At 37.6% G+C, this 13,210-nt stretch overlaps 1 protein-coding gene across 5 annotated transcripts in view; it reads right to left on the minus strand.

The window, feature by feature from the left end:
• Window positions 1-13,210, minus strand: part of CW7 — a 502,578-nt gene that overhangs the window by 99,586 nt on the left and 389,782 nt on the right. For all 5 annotated transcript variants that reach the window (XM_089453029.1, XM_089453024.1, XM_089453026.1 and 2 more), the window contains one exon: window positions 3,959-4,081. In XM_089453029.1, coding sequence (XP_089309155.1) covers window positions 3,959-4,081 — 123 coding nt within the window. The remainder of the gene's footprint in view (window positions 1-3,958; window positions 4,082-13,210) is intronic.

Below are 13,210 nucleotides of genomic sequence, written 5' to 3' on the forward strand. Positions count from 1 at the left end.
TTGTAAAATTTCGCGGGTCTATTGGTGTTGTAAATAGATTGAGCATTAAGGGAGGGTATTAGAATATATCTCTATATCTCTATTTAGTAATGCTCAGTCTTTTAGATGTTTCTATTCTTATTCTTTTAGCAGTTTCTTAGATGAAACTGTTTTGTTCGATATTCTACATAGAAACCTGATGTTTCTATTTCTTGTAAATATCTTTGTATTATCATTGAGCTGTTTGCTCCATGTGAATTAATTTATTCAACATTCTTTTATTGTAGACCTAGTTTGAACCCTAAACAATGACATATAGTGAACTGTAATTTACTGTTGTCATAACGCATGTACTGTTCTCCTTTCCTCGTACATGTGGCTGTAACTAGCACTTTAACACTTTGGTTTTTATTCTTCCTTCCTTCGCTGCCTTGGAAACCTTCTTCTTGTCCTCTTGTTACCCTTTTTCTTGCCTTGTACCTTTTCAGATTTCAGAGAGGAACGCGTTGTCTTTTGAGGGAGTGGACAGCCACTATATATAGAGGTTTGTCCTTACTTTTAGGCCGACTTGTAGCTTTGAGGCCGACTTGATTTTCTTGCTGAAATAGGTGCTTTTAATGGTTCCATTGCTTCTTTTGATGGTGTCTTTGCTTGGAGGATACTTGACTTTGCTTGGAGGTGTCTTCTTTGACTTTTATAGACGAATATACATAACGCAACATACCCTTAATGTCTTCAACATAATTCTTTTGACTCTTTGACTCACCTATATCACTTTGACATTTGCTAGACCTACTTCAATGAGCAAGAAACTCATTGACATATATTATAAAAATAATATTTCTTTTCTTGAATAAGTACAAATATCAAAAGTACATTTATGAAGACTGAACCTAGTTACATTTCCTTCAACATTGCGGAGATAGCATATGAGGTGGATCTTCCACCAAGAAGCAAGCTACATAATGTGTTCCATGTGTACTGCCTTAAAAAGGCCTTCAGACAACAAATTACAGCTGCCACAAAGTCACCACCCTTGGATGATGTGGGGCATTTAGTTTTGGTACCAGAGGCTAGCTTGGACGTGAGAGAGGAAGCTCAGGACTAGAGTCAACAGAGAGCTCCTAGTCAGATGGAAGGATTTGCTAGAGGAGGATGCCACATGGGAGGGAGAGCAAGAACTACAGCATTCGGCATTATAGTTGCTTGAGGACAAGAAAACTTTGGGCAGGGACGCTGAGATCTAAATTAAATAAAATCCTGCTAGGCAATTCTAAATTTTTGCATTTTTGACATTTTGATGTTGTGGAATTAGGAAAAGTGGGTTGAGTAGACCCCCACTTGGTTTTTGGAGAAAAGGCTATGCACATTAGAGAAAAAGCAATAATTATTTTGTTAGTGGAAAGTGGGGGCCACAAAAAGGAAAATTCGGCCCCCTTGAGCAATTCACACTATACGAGAGAGGAAAGAGAGAAGGTGGTTCGAATTAGTGGAATCGGGGACCCACCAAGAGAGAAGGGACCAACATCTATAAAAAGCAAGCCTCATTTTGGGATCTTTTGTCTATCACTCTACAGAAATCAAACTATCTTGGAGCTATTGAGCACAAGAATAGAAGAGCTACTCAGCACAGGAAGCAAAGAGAAATTGTTGTTTAATTCAGGGCTTCACTTGAGCATATCGCAGATATTTCTCCTAGTTCTATGTGTGGCTAGGGCACAGAAGGCAATTCGCACCCCTCTTTTGGAGAAGCTACAGTTGGAACGATGTTTCGGGCTTTTAAGGAGTTATTTGTTATAGTTGAGGCTGGAGTTTTGTGGTGGTTTGCAGGGCTGAGACTGAGGGAATTTCTAGCACTGAATTTCTCTCATTTATGCAGTGCACAAAGCTCACCGGTTAAAGCTTGCACAGAAGAGAGTAGTAGCTAATTTTTGGGAGAGATTGTGCTAGAGGGGAAGCCTATTTTCAAAGGAGAAATTGTGTGGAGTTTTGATGACCAGTCAACAGTTGTTCTGAGAAGATTTGAGCAGAGTATCTCCTGCAGTGTGCAGAGTCTACGAGACAGAGTCAAGGAGAAATTGTGTGGAGTTTTGATGACCAGTCAACAGTTGTTCTGAGCAGATTTGAGCAGAGTATCTCCTGCAGTGTGCAGAGCCTACAAGACAGAGTCATTTGCACTTGTGAGGGTCATCCGGGTCAGCCGGAATTGGACCAAACCCTTTTTAGGTTTTCTTGGGATTGGTGTGTAGAGGCCGTCATTAATTATCCAGAATTTTCTGAGCACTTTGGATGGCAGAAACTCCAGTTCTTCTTCAGCAGCAACAGCAGAATTTCTGGGCAGTGTGAGTTATCTGTTTGGGTCGTTTTCTAGTACTTGGGTCTACATCACTCCACCCGGGTTCTGCATGCTTGCAGTGACAAGCCCAGGTTCTATTGTTCTACTCTATTTGTGCCCAATTTCCAGCATTATTAATAAAATGGCTCAGATTTCCTGCTCAGATTTTATGGTTTACTGATTGTGCATGCTTGTGTTAAATTTCTATTGATGTAGCTTAGTCCATGTCTCTTTTATTTACTGAATATTTCCACTAGAAATATTACAAATGATCAAATACGTACTCAAGCTCAAGAAACTAGCTCAACTGATTGTTACCAATGTTGTTGGGCATTTGGCTCACTCCATGCTAGTAGGTGTCTGATTTGAACCCCCCTGGATGAAGTAAACTACTCTACACTGACAGGTTTACTAGGGATGCGATCCATGAATATGAGGAAGCATCCCCTTGGTTTACCACAAGATTTTCCTTGGGGAAAAAAGAAGAGAGATCTATAGGACTTGGAATAACAGCAACAGTACCAAACTCAAAAATGCCAAAGGCATCGCCTCCCAAACGTTTAGAAAATAAAAAATAAAAAGAAGTGATAAAGAAATTACAGTAACGAATAAGAAGTGAAAGTGGGTTTAATGTTAAACCCAGAATGGGTAAACACGTAACAGTGCAATAAAGTACATCCTTGTAGAAGACAATGAGTTAGTGATGTCATAAAGAGAGTGAAAGTCAACAGATATCAGAGACATTTCCATTTAATGATTCAAATCATTTGCAACACACGTTATCTTTTAGTGTTTATGGATAATAAAGAAATAATCGGTGGTCTATTTTTCCTATTAGTATTTCTGTTACAGATTAAATATACAAAACAGATTGCTGAAGCAAGACTATAAAAGAAAGTCGCAGCATTTCTTACTGTTAACCAGCTAACAAGTTTTTCTTCTAGCTGTTGTTCAATGGATCTCTACTAAGTGAGCTCGTGTTAATAGGATAGCCATCCAAACAAGACTATGGTATGCTTGTCAGTCAATTATTATATATCATCTCTTCAGCATACTTTTCCTACTAGATTCGGTCTATGAGTGCCACTGACCAGTGCATTCAACAGAAATGAAATTCAAGTCAATGACTTCAACAATTAGTAGCTCTACCATAATCCATCTCAAGTGTCATAAAAGTTTTTATTCGTCCTCGGTTATGCTACTTGAAAGACAGTTAGATGTGTGACAGAGTCTCTAACTAGAAGACATGCGGCTTTGCTGAATTTTACAACATTTGCAGCAAACTCATATCCTATTGAGCTTTAATGAAGATCTCTAGATCAGATCACTGCATATAAAAACCCAAAATAAGTTATAACATTTGGGAAAAGAATGTCAAGCACATTTCTGCATATGATGGAGCATCATTTTAATTTTCTTGCATTGATCAACTGCATTTGAAATGAGAAGTATACTCTTATTCTCCTCTATCTCAGCATTTAAGTCAGGGAGGCAGAACTGATATGCTTCAGTCTCTGATACGCAACTGTGATAAAAAATTTCAGTTCAAATCTATTCAACTTTCAATGCAACTACACAACCATAATATTAATCTTACAGATTTTATCATAGCTTTACAGTGTTAGTAGTAAGAATCCAAATTACCTATAACCGCAGAGACTGCAACTTCTACTTCACCACAATCTCCAGGTCCTCGCATGAAGAGCCTTTCAGACTTTGTAGGAGAACTTCCAGCAAAGAGAAGGCCACCAAATTTAGACCTTCCAGCTGAAAAATAAAGCGGATACTCAATGGAAGCAGTCAAAATCATGAACGTAAAATGAAAACCTTAAATTAAGCAAATGTGAATGGAATTAAATTAGAAACATGATAAGTGTTCAACTACTGTGCAATGGAACCATCAAGATTCGAAATATGCTCAGAACTTTATGCCCATTTATGAATTCAGCGTTTTGTTGATGCACTCTAAGTATTCTTTCTGTTTAATCAGTGAGGACAAGCTTACCTGATATGCAGGCAGTACAAATTCAAGTGAAATAGTACAGCACATTTTTGCAAATAAACTCAAAATAGAGCATCCCACATTAGTTTTCTCTACCTGATATTGAAAGAGATGTAAATTGTCTCCCATGTGGCTATCTTTAAAAATGAGGTCTACAAAATGAGGAATAAAGCTTATTCCCGCTAGGCAATGCCATTTTGAAACTTAAAATTGTAAGTACTTATCAATTTTCACCCTTTCCGTTTCCTCCTACTTTTTCTTTAAACCTCCATGAATTTATTGCCATTGCCATTATATAAATTGTAATAATTCCCCAGAAATTCACTGGCATCTTTTACCTGTAAGATTATGAAGTTGACAATTGATAGACACAACAGTACACTTCATATGACATTTTACAAACTCCAAATACAGAGAAATATCTAAGACAAATTAGAAAAATAAAATAAAATAATTTCATGTAGAGTTAATCAATATGAATAATAATAAAACCAGCCCAGACCCATCTTAACCCAGATCTATCAAGCATCAAAAGGGACCAAATCCCCAAGGTGCAAACCATTTTGAGGGTGTAAAGAGTTAAGATAAGGATTCCTGCTCCAGAGATTTGATCCTTGTTAGCACTTGGTAGATCTAGGGTTAAGATGGATCTATACAAGTTTTATCACTATTTTTCTTTCTTTTATAGATTAGCACTGTTACCCAACCACATGTCTGAATAACCCTAGGAGAAAATTTTACCCTATGATGGAGTTTTCCAACTATCAGCCCTAGCATGACCCACAAATCGTCAGCCTCAAATGCCACTCATCCACTCTCCAGTAAGTGCAGTCATTCATCTAGGTTGCTCATCCAATGTAGGTGGGTCATCACTGTGAGGTATGTCCCTTCAAGCAAAATCCCTAGAGACACAATCAATTTGTATGACTGGTTGCTTCTTTGACGAGATTTTTGCTCATCAGCCTAGACCTACTATTCTCCATTCATCAGTTGCATTCGTGTGCTCCTCAATCATTCACAGTGGTGTATCACTTCCCATAAATTTGGTTTCAGATGTGCTAGATGATATCTCATGCTGCTTCAATTATTGGTTGCTATGGTTTATTGCTTAAATTCCACATATAGAAATGATCATTGCTAAGGTTTCAACTTCTTGTGTAGTTGTTAGCGTTAGATGGATGTTTTGTTGTTTTTAAATTAGTAAAAATGTTACCTTGTTATTATTTGACCATTAGGACATAATTACTTTTAGATAAGTGTGCACTAAGCAAGACAACTAGGTACTACTGGGGAATGAGGTTGGGTAGCGTGAACATATTCCTTGCATACTTAGCACTTTCCATTAAACACTTTATTTTCCATCCCATCCTAAGAGACAAAATCCCCCTAACCTATGGTTAACTTGCTAAAGATCATCAAAAAGAGGGTTGTCAAGAAAGATAAAAAGAAAATAAAAGCCTCAAAAAGTCAAGTCAACCAAAATAAAAGGCTAAAGAGATGAAAAGTAAAATAAACTCAAGAAAAGGAACTACTTCATGTCTGCTACCCCTCCCCACCTTAAATGTCCTAGGAGCATAAAGCCTATCCAAAGAAAGAGGACTTGCAAAAGACCAAAAATAAATAAATAAAGGGGAAGTGTGTTTAAGCCGAAGTGTTGAAATTGTGACTATTGCCAGTCTTCATAATGTAATGTAACTTCATCATTAATATATTTATCATATTAATTATTATTATTATTTTTATTTTTTGTCAAAGCATTTTTTTCATGCTTGTTGAGTCGAAAGAGTAAAAAAGAATTTATTATCAGTCAAAAAGAAAATTTATGAGTCAAGTCCCATTTGGACCTTTGTAAGAAAAGAATTTGTATTTTTATTTTTAGTCAAAAGTCAACACAAAGTCCAAGTCGACCCTCCTTGGACAAGTTAGCATATGTGACACCTATTCGACTCTCCTGGACAGCTATATATACAAGTCAACTCGACCTCTTGGAAGGCCATTCATTCAACATAACATCATCATCATTTTCGTGCCTAATCAAGAAGAAAAGACAACTGAAGTCAACAGAGAGAGAAGGAAGTCAAAGGAGAGAGAAAAGAGTGTTTTGCCCTAATTCTGCTCAAAGGAGAGAGAGAAAAGAGTTTTATACCCTAGTTCTGCTCACACGTGTGAATTTTCTGTGGATTTCTAATGTCATTATAGAGCCGAAATTCAGCCTCTACTGCAGGGCTGAAATTTTTTGTGATTTGACCAGATTTTAGAGGGTTTGACCAACTTTGACTTTTGTTGAGCTTGACTTGATTGGAGGAGACATGGAGGAGGCTTGACTTGGAATCTTTGTGGTTGTTTTGGTCTTGAACTTGGGTCTTGGATATCTCATTTTGATCTAATTCTATAAGAGAAGGATTGTTGGGTTTTCCCACTTGTGGGACTTTGCCCTAGCCTGGAGCCTAATTTATGGTGTTCTTTGTCTCTTTGTGATCTTTATGCTTTTAACATTTGTATAATAGCTTGATGAAGAGAACATAAAAGTACTAAGAAGACAACTAACATTCACAAGTAATTATGAAGAGGAACCAAGCATTGAACTATCTAGCACTTGATTTCTAAACACGAAGTAGTAAAACTCCCTCTCACAAGGAGACTCCTAGTCACAATGTAATTGGCTAGTTGGACCAATATTACACCCTCAACACTATCTATGCCTTTGGAAGTTAATCCATATGTTATCTTCGTATTCCCTTTCATAAAATAAACAAATAAATTATCCACCTATTTTAACTTAGAGGACTCGGGAAATACTTGTGTTTTAGCCCAAAGGCATGTGTAACAAAGGTAAAATTGTCTCGTTGATTAGTTCTTTGATTAAATTGGTACCACTGGATAAGTTACTTGCGATTAATTTTTCTTATCTACGTTGATCTCAAACCACCAATTGAAGTTGGATGTGTTCTTGAAGGTGTGAACTAGGCATTATCAATCTTATCAACCCACGTGAGCAACTACACGATGCTTCATCATCTTCAATGGTCTACATCAGCGTTATTTGGAGCATTATTTCTAATGTACACAGTTTTTCTAGCACATACATGAAAAATTTTACTCAGTTGTTACACGAGCAATTTCTTGCTTAGAAAAACACATTGTTGACTTGCAACACTTGAATAAACATTTACTTTGAATCACAGGGTTGAATGAACGTATCCTTATCTATGCTATAATTTGATTTTGCGATTGACTTTTGCTAGAAGAAATCATTGAATGAGTTATCATTATTTTGAGGAAGCATCAACATTTAATCTAAGTTATACTATCACTCATATCGAATGACAAACTTAAAATTGGAATCAAATGTAGGGAAACCCCCTTTAGGCTAGGAAAATCGCACATCAGAAACCTAGAAGTGAGGGGTGAGGCCATTAAGGTGACATTGGGTGGCTTTCCATGTCAGTATCCTTAGGTTCTCCACCTAGTAAGGTTGAGACTTTCTCTCTAGGGAGAATTCAAGAGATAACAAGGTACATTAGCCATTTTTGTATTCAAGTGCTTTCACTTAACATTTAAGGGCATTCTAATATGAATCACAAATTGAATTGGATGACAGACCCCTATTGGTTGTACACTCCTCCTGCTTCACCTTGGTGATTATTGCTTGCCCTTAGTCCAGTCTGATATTCATGAGGGAGTTTCTTTCGCTATCCTAAAGGATTATAAATAGGAGTATCTAATGATGGTAGCATTCCATGATATCATACTTAACATTTATTATCATTCCCCTACTTTGTTGTATAGTTTTTGATTGGTTGTTGTTAGTCACTCATGTTAATTCAGTGTTAAACTTGTCCTATGAGAAGAAGGGGTCTTATATACTCAAGGTTGATGCAAGTTTAACAAAAAAAAGGAAACAACATGAACTAAATGTTAAAATGCAAAGAATGCCAAGGCATGTAAAGCAAGAAAAAAACAAATTATAGAATGAGCTCTACTCCCTCTTACAGCGACTCATCCCGAGAGTATCCATGTATCAAAGTTAAAAGAACTCTTAAACTATGCTTGATATGTTGGAATTGTCCATCACACATAGCGGTGGTTTTCGACCATCATGGAATCGAATTCGATTACAATCCTCCCAACCTATGCCAAGAATTTTGTGTGTCAACAGGTCGAAGATTCAGGCATATTTTATATCTTGATTAAAAAGCAATCACATGCCTACTCCTAATAGGATAATTCGGGCATTCAAATATTTGAAGGCAGCTCTATAGGCCATGTCAGTAAAGGTCGTCGAGTTTCTAGGTGTAGAAGTTGATGATGTGATTGGGATACTGGCTTGAAGATTTGAAGGTGTGGGTTGTGTCACCAGAGAAAGAAGAAGCACAGACAATAAATGCTACAACCATTTTGTGTTAGGAAATTCCGACACATAGGAAATAGTTAAGTATAACTTGGTCTAGTATAGAGTTAGGTAAAGTGTGTTTCTTTACTATGTACGTTTTGTAACTTACAATCCGACAGTCATGATATGTAGTGATCCGACGGTTCATTCTCTCCTCGGTATTACCGACACTTGATCCATGGCTTAACACCCGATTGGTCCATGATCTCTATTTAAAGAGCATGGAGGGTCATTTGTAGGTTAACTGTTCATGAGAGAAGCTTATGTAAAATTTCATTCTTTTATTAATAAATTGCCTGAAGTGGTCGCGTTGGCTCAGGCCGTGGACTGTTTACCTCTTTAAGGGTTTTAACCACGTCAAAAGTACTGGTGTATTGATCTGTGATCTGTTTGTGAGCGATGTCCTTTGGTGTTCTGTCTGAGGAACTTACCCTGTAAATTCCTACATGGTATCGGAGCTATTTGAGGGCCGCGTCCGTTGGTGATCCAAATCTGAAGCTGGTAGAACTGCATCCGACTGTCATTTCCTAGATCTACTATTTTTGACTACTTTCGGGTCGAGAGAACTACTCTACTGTGTTGGGAGCATCTGTTCCAGTGTGGAACCCCTTTCGTTTCACGCAAAAAGGTTTCCGATAGCCCTAGCTACGTCATTTTTAAGATCTGGAGGTATACAGTGTTTATTTGCAGTTTACAGTTATTTTCTCTCTATTTATTTCGGTTTCGGTTTATTTAGCCTTTTTTATTACCGGATCTATACCTTACATTTCTGCGTATGCTCTTTGCCCCGCGACTCTGTGCGATCTGGGCAAATCAGAAACCCAAAGGAAGGATTTTTCTCATGCATATGCTCTTTTCTGCTACGCCTTAGTGTGATCTCGGAAAATCAGAAACATTCAGGAAAATATTTAGTTTCCAGCTAAAGTTAACTTCAAGCCGCAAGGTTCATTTTTTTTGTATGTCCATGTTGGGTTTTTTGTTTTTTGTTTTGTAGGGAAAAAGAGCTTTCTCAAAGCAAACACACAACCCAAAGCTTCAACCCCTCTCTTTCTCTCTCTCTCTCTCTCTCAAACTTTTTGTATAGCTCACTTGGTCCAAAGCTAATTTATGAGAGTAAAGGTCTTGAGTTCAAGTCTCCTTTTTGTGGGGGCGGATTTTTCATTTCCGCACATTCTCGCACTTCGTCAGCATCTTCATCAAATTTTCTTCAAAAAGCCATAACTTCTTCATCCGGAAGCCGTTTTCAGAACCATTGTTTTGAAACAGCCTAATTTTTCGAAATCTTTCCATTGGAACACTTAGTTTCAGCATCTATAGCTTTAGTTTCTGTTAAAATGGAAAGTCCATGCCAAGTTATTCTTGACAGCACCAACTACTTCCAATGGTGGTCCTACATTGTGGATTTACTTAGAAGTAAAGGTCTCTACAGAATAGCCTCAGGCCAAGAAACCAAACCGAAAGATGAAGATAAGGCAGCTAAATGGGAAAATAGGCAAGATCAAGCACGTGGGTTGATAGGGATGTCTATTTCTCTAGATCTTAGATTCCATATTGCAGAACTTGATACTCCTGATGAAGCATTGAAACAGATTACTAAAGTTTTTGGAATCAAAAATGAACTTAGAGCCCATCAACTTGAAAATGAGTTGCTTACATTGGACCCCAATAATTTTTCTTGCATTGAAGATTTTTTGTCCAAGTTCAAGACCCTTAGACTTCTCTTGGAAGGTGTTAAGGTTAAGAAAGAAGATAGTAACCTTATCTATTCCATTCTTACTAAGTTGGGACCAACCTACTCTGTGTTTGTTTCCACCTTCCATTCTACAAGAGAAGCCTTCATTTCTCAAAGACAAGACTACAAGTCCCCTTCCTTTGATTCTTTTTGTGATTCTTTAATAAGAGAACAAGAAAAACTCTTACACCTTGGTCTTCTTAATCTTGGAAACTCTTCCAAGAAAGCGTTAAACACCCAGCAGCAACCAAATCCAAAGAATCCTAAGAAGTTGTATCCTAAAAGGAATGGTCCTAAACCAAACAAGGGTCCTAAGCAATCTCAGCCTCAAAATGAAAAATCATTTCAACAAAATGATAAGACAAATAAAAACAAAGGGAAGAAGACTGATAGACATTGCAACTTTTGTAATCGAGATGGCCACTTAGAATCCAAATGTTTTAAGAAGATGGAAGCCTTGGAAGCAGCAATGAAGAAGCATAACATCCATTTGGAGCACTCTTCAACTTCAACTTCATCTTCAGGAATGGCACTTTCTGCATGTGGTTGTCAAGCATCTCGGTCTGGCTATGCACTAAATGTATCTTCTTCTTCTCATTCTCATGAGTGGCTCATTGATTCTGGAGCTTCTTATCACATGGCCAAAAACAAAGCCATGTTTTCTTCTTTAAATGATTGTAACACCAAAAATATATATGTTGGTGATGATAGATCTCTTAGTGTTGTAGGGACTGGAACTGTTCATATAGACAATGGTCAGTTTAATGATGTATTATGTGTTCCAACCTTATCCTGCAACCTTCAATTTGTATATCAGATAACTCATTCAGGTGAAGGTAAAATAGTTGAATTTTCACCTCACGATGTTGTAATTAAGGACCTAAGAGATCCTAGACAGATTTTAGCTACTGGCATTGCTGATGATTCTACAAGGTTGTATAAGTTTTACAACTTTGGGTCATCAAATCTTCCCTCAGTATTTGTTGCTCATAACGATGAAGTGAGCAAACTTTGGCATGAACAATTTGGTCACTTAAACTATCGCTCCCTTCAGAATCTATGTAAAGAAAATATGGTGACAGGTCTTCCAATGGTATCTTGTAGAGATGGTGTTTGTTCCGGATGTGTACTCGGAAAACATCATCGAGATAGTTTTGAAAAACGTGCCTCTTGGCACGCCTCAGCCCCTTTACAGCTCGTGCATAGTGATTTATGTGGTCCACTTCCAATTGTTTCATTCTCTGGCTACAAGTATTTCTTAACTTTCATTGATGATTTCTCCAGACGCACTTGGGTATACTTCTTAAAACTCAAGAGTGAAGTATTTAACATGTTCTTGGCCTTTAAGGCCTTTGCTGAAAAACAATCTGGACATCAAATTCTTAAGCTAAGATCTGATAATGGCGGAGAATATGTTAACAACAAATTCATCAACTTTTGCACTGAGAATGGAATTCAAATGCAACATACTGTTCCATATACTCCACAACAAAATGGTGTAGCTGAAAGGAAGAATCGCACCTTAAAGGAAATGGCTAATTGTATGCTTCAATCTAAAGGACTTAGTCTTAATTATTGGGCAGAAGCAATTAACTGTGCAAATTACATAATAAATCGCACTCCTACTAAGGTTTTAAAGAATATCACTCCAGAAGAAGCATGGAGCTCAATTAAACTAGATGTAAGTCACTTTCGTGTTTTTGGAAGTGAAGCATGGGCCCATATTCCAGATGAGAAACATAAAGCTTTAGAACCTAAGAGTGAAAAATGTATTTTTGTTGGATATTCTAAAGATGTCAAAGGATATAGACTTATTCCACTTAAGTCCAAAAATGTTATCAATAGAAGAGATGTAAAGTTTGTTGAAAATATATCAGCCTACGAGCCTAGTTCGGCGGATGTGCCACCTCTCCCTATCTCTTCTACTTTTGAAAATATTTCTTCTTCAGATGATGAAAGCGAGGATGAAAATCCTCCCCCACCTTCTCAGGATCCTCCTTCAGCTCCTCAGCTTCCAAAATGGGTCAGTGCTACTCGGGATGCAGCAGGTGATCTTGCCGGTGATCCTACAAATCAGCGACGTACACGTTCTCAGTTTGATAGAGCCTCTTCTTTACTGGCTCAAGCTTCAGTGAATTATGATCCTGACACCTTTGCAGAAGCTTTAGGCCATCAAGATTGGGAAGTAGCTATGAATGAAGAATATCATTCATTATTGGCAAATGCTACATGGGATCTTGTTCCTCTACCAAAGGGACGAAAACTTGTTAGATGCAAATGAGTTTACAGAACCAAGTATGGACCAAATGGGAAAGTTGATAAACATAAAGCTCATCTTGTTGCTAAGGGTTTTTCACAAGTTGAAGGCATTGACTATACTGAAACCTTCTCCCCTGTTGCCAAAATGAACTCTATCCGCCTTGTTCTTTCCCTTGCTGCCTCTTTCAAATGGGAAGTCCATAAGATGGATGTTAAATCCGCCTTCTTGCATGGGGACTTGCATGAAGAAATCTATATGGAACAACCTATTGGCTTTATACAAACAGACTCCAGCCTTGTATGTCGGCTTAAGAAATCCCTTTATGGTCTCAAGCAAGCTCCTCGAGCTTGGTATGCCAAAATGGATAACTTTCTTTTAGAAAATGACTTTTCTAGGTGTCATTCTGACAATACTGTCTACACCAAGAAAGTGGGCAAGTCTCTTATCATTCTTGTTCTTTATGTTGATGATCTTATCCTGACTGGTAGTGATCCCAACCTTATAAACCA

Source organism: Pinus tabuliformis, chromosome X (assembly GCF_031772625.1).
Source record: "Pinus tabuliformis cultivar Carrire ecotype Pingquan chromosome X, CPIR1, whole genome shotgun sequence".
NCBI classification, from domain to species: Eukaryota; Viridiplantae; Streptophyta; class Pinopsida; order Pinales; family Pinaceae; genus Pinus; species Pinus tabuliformis.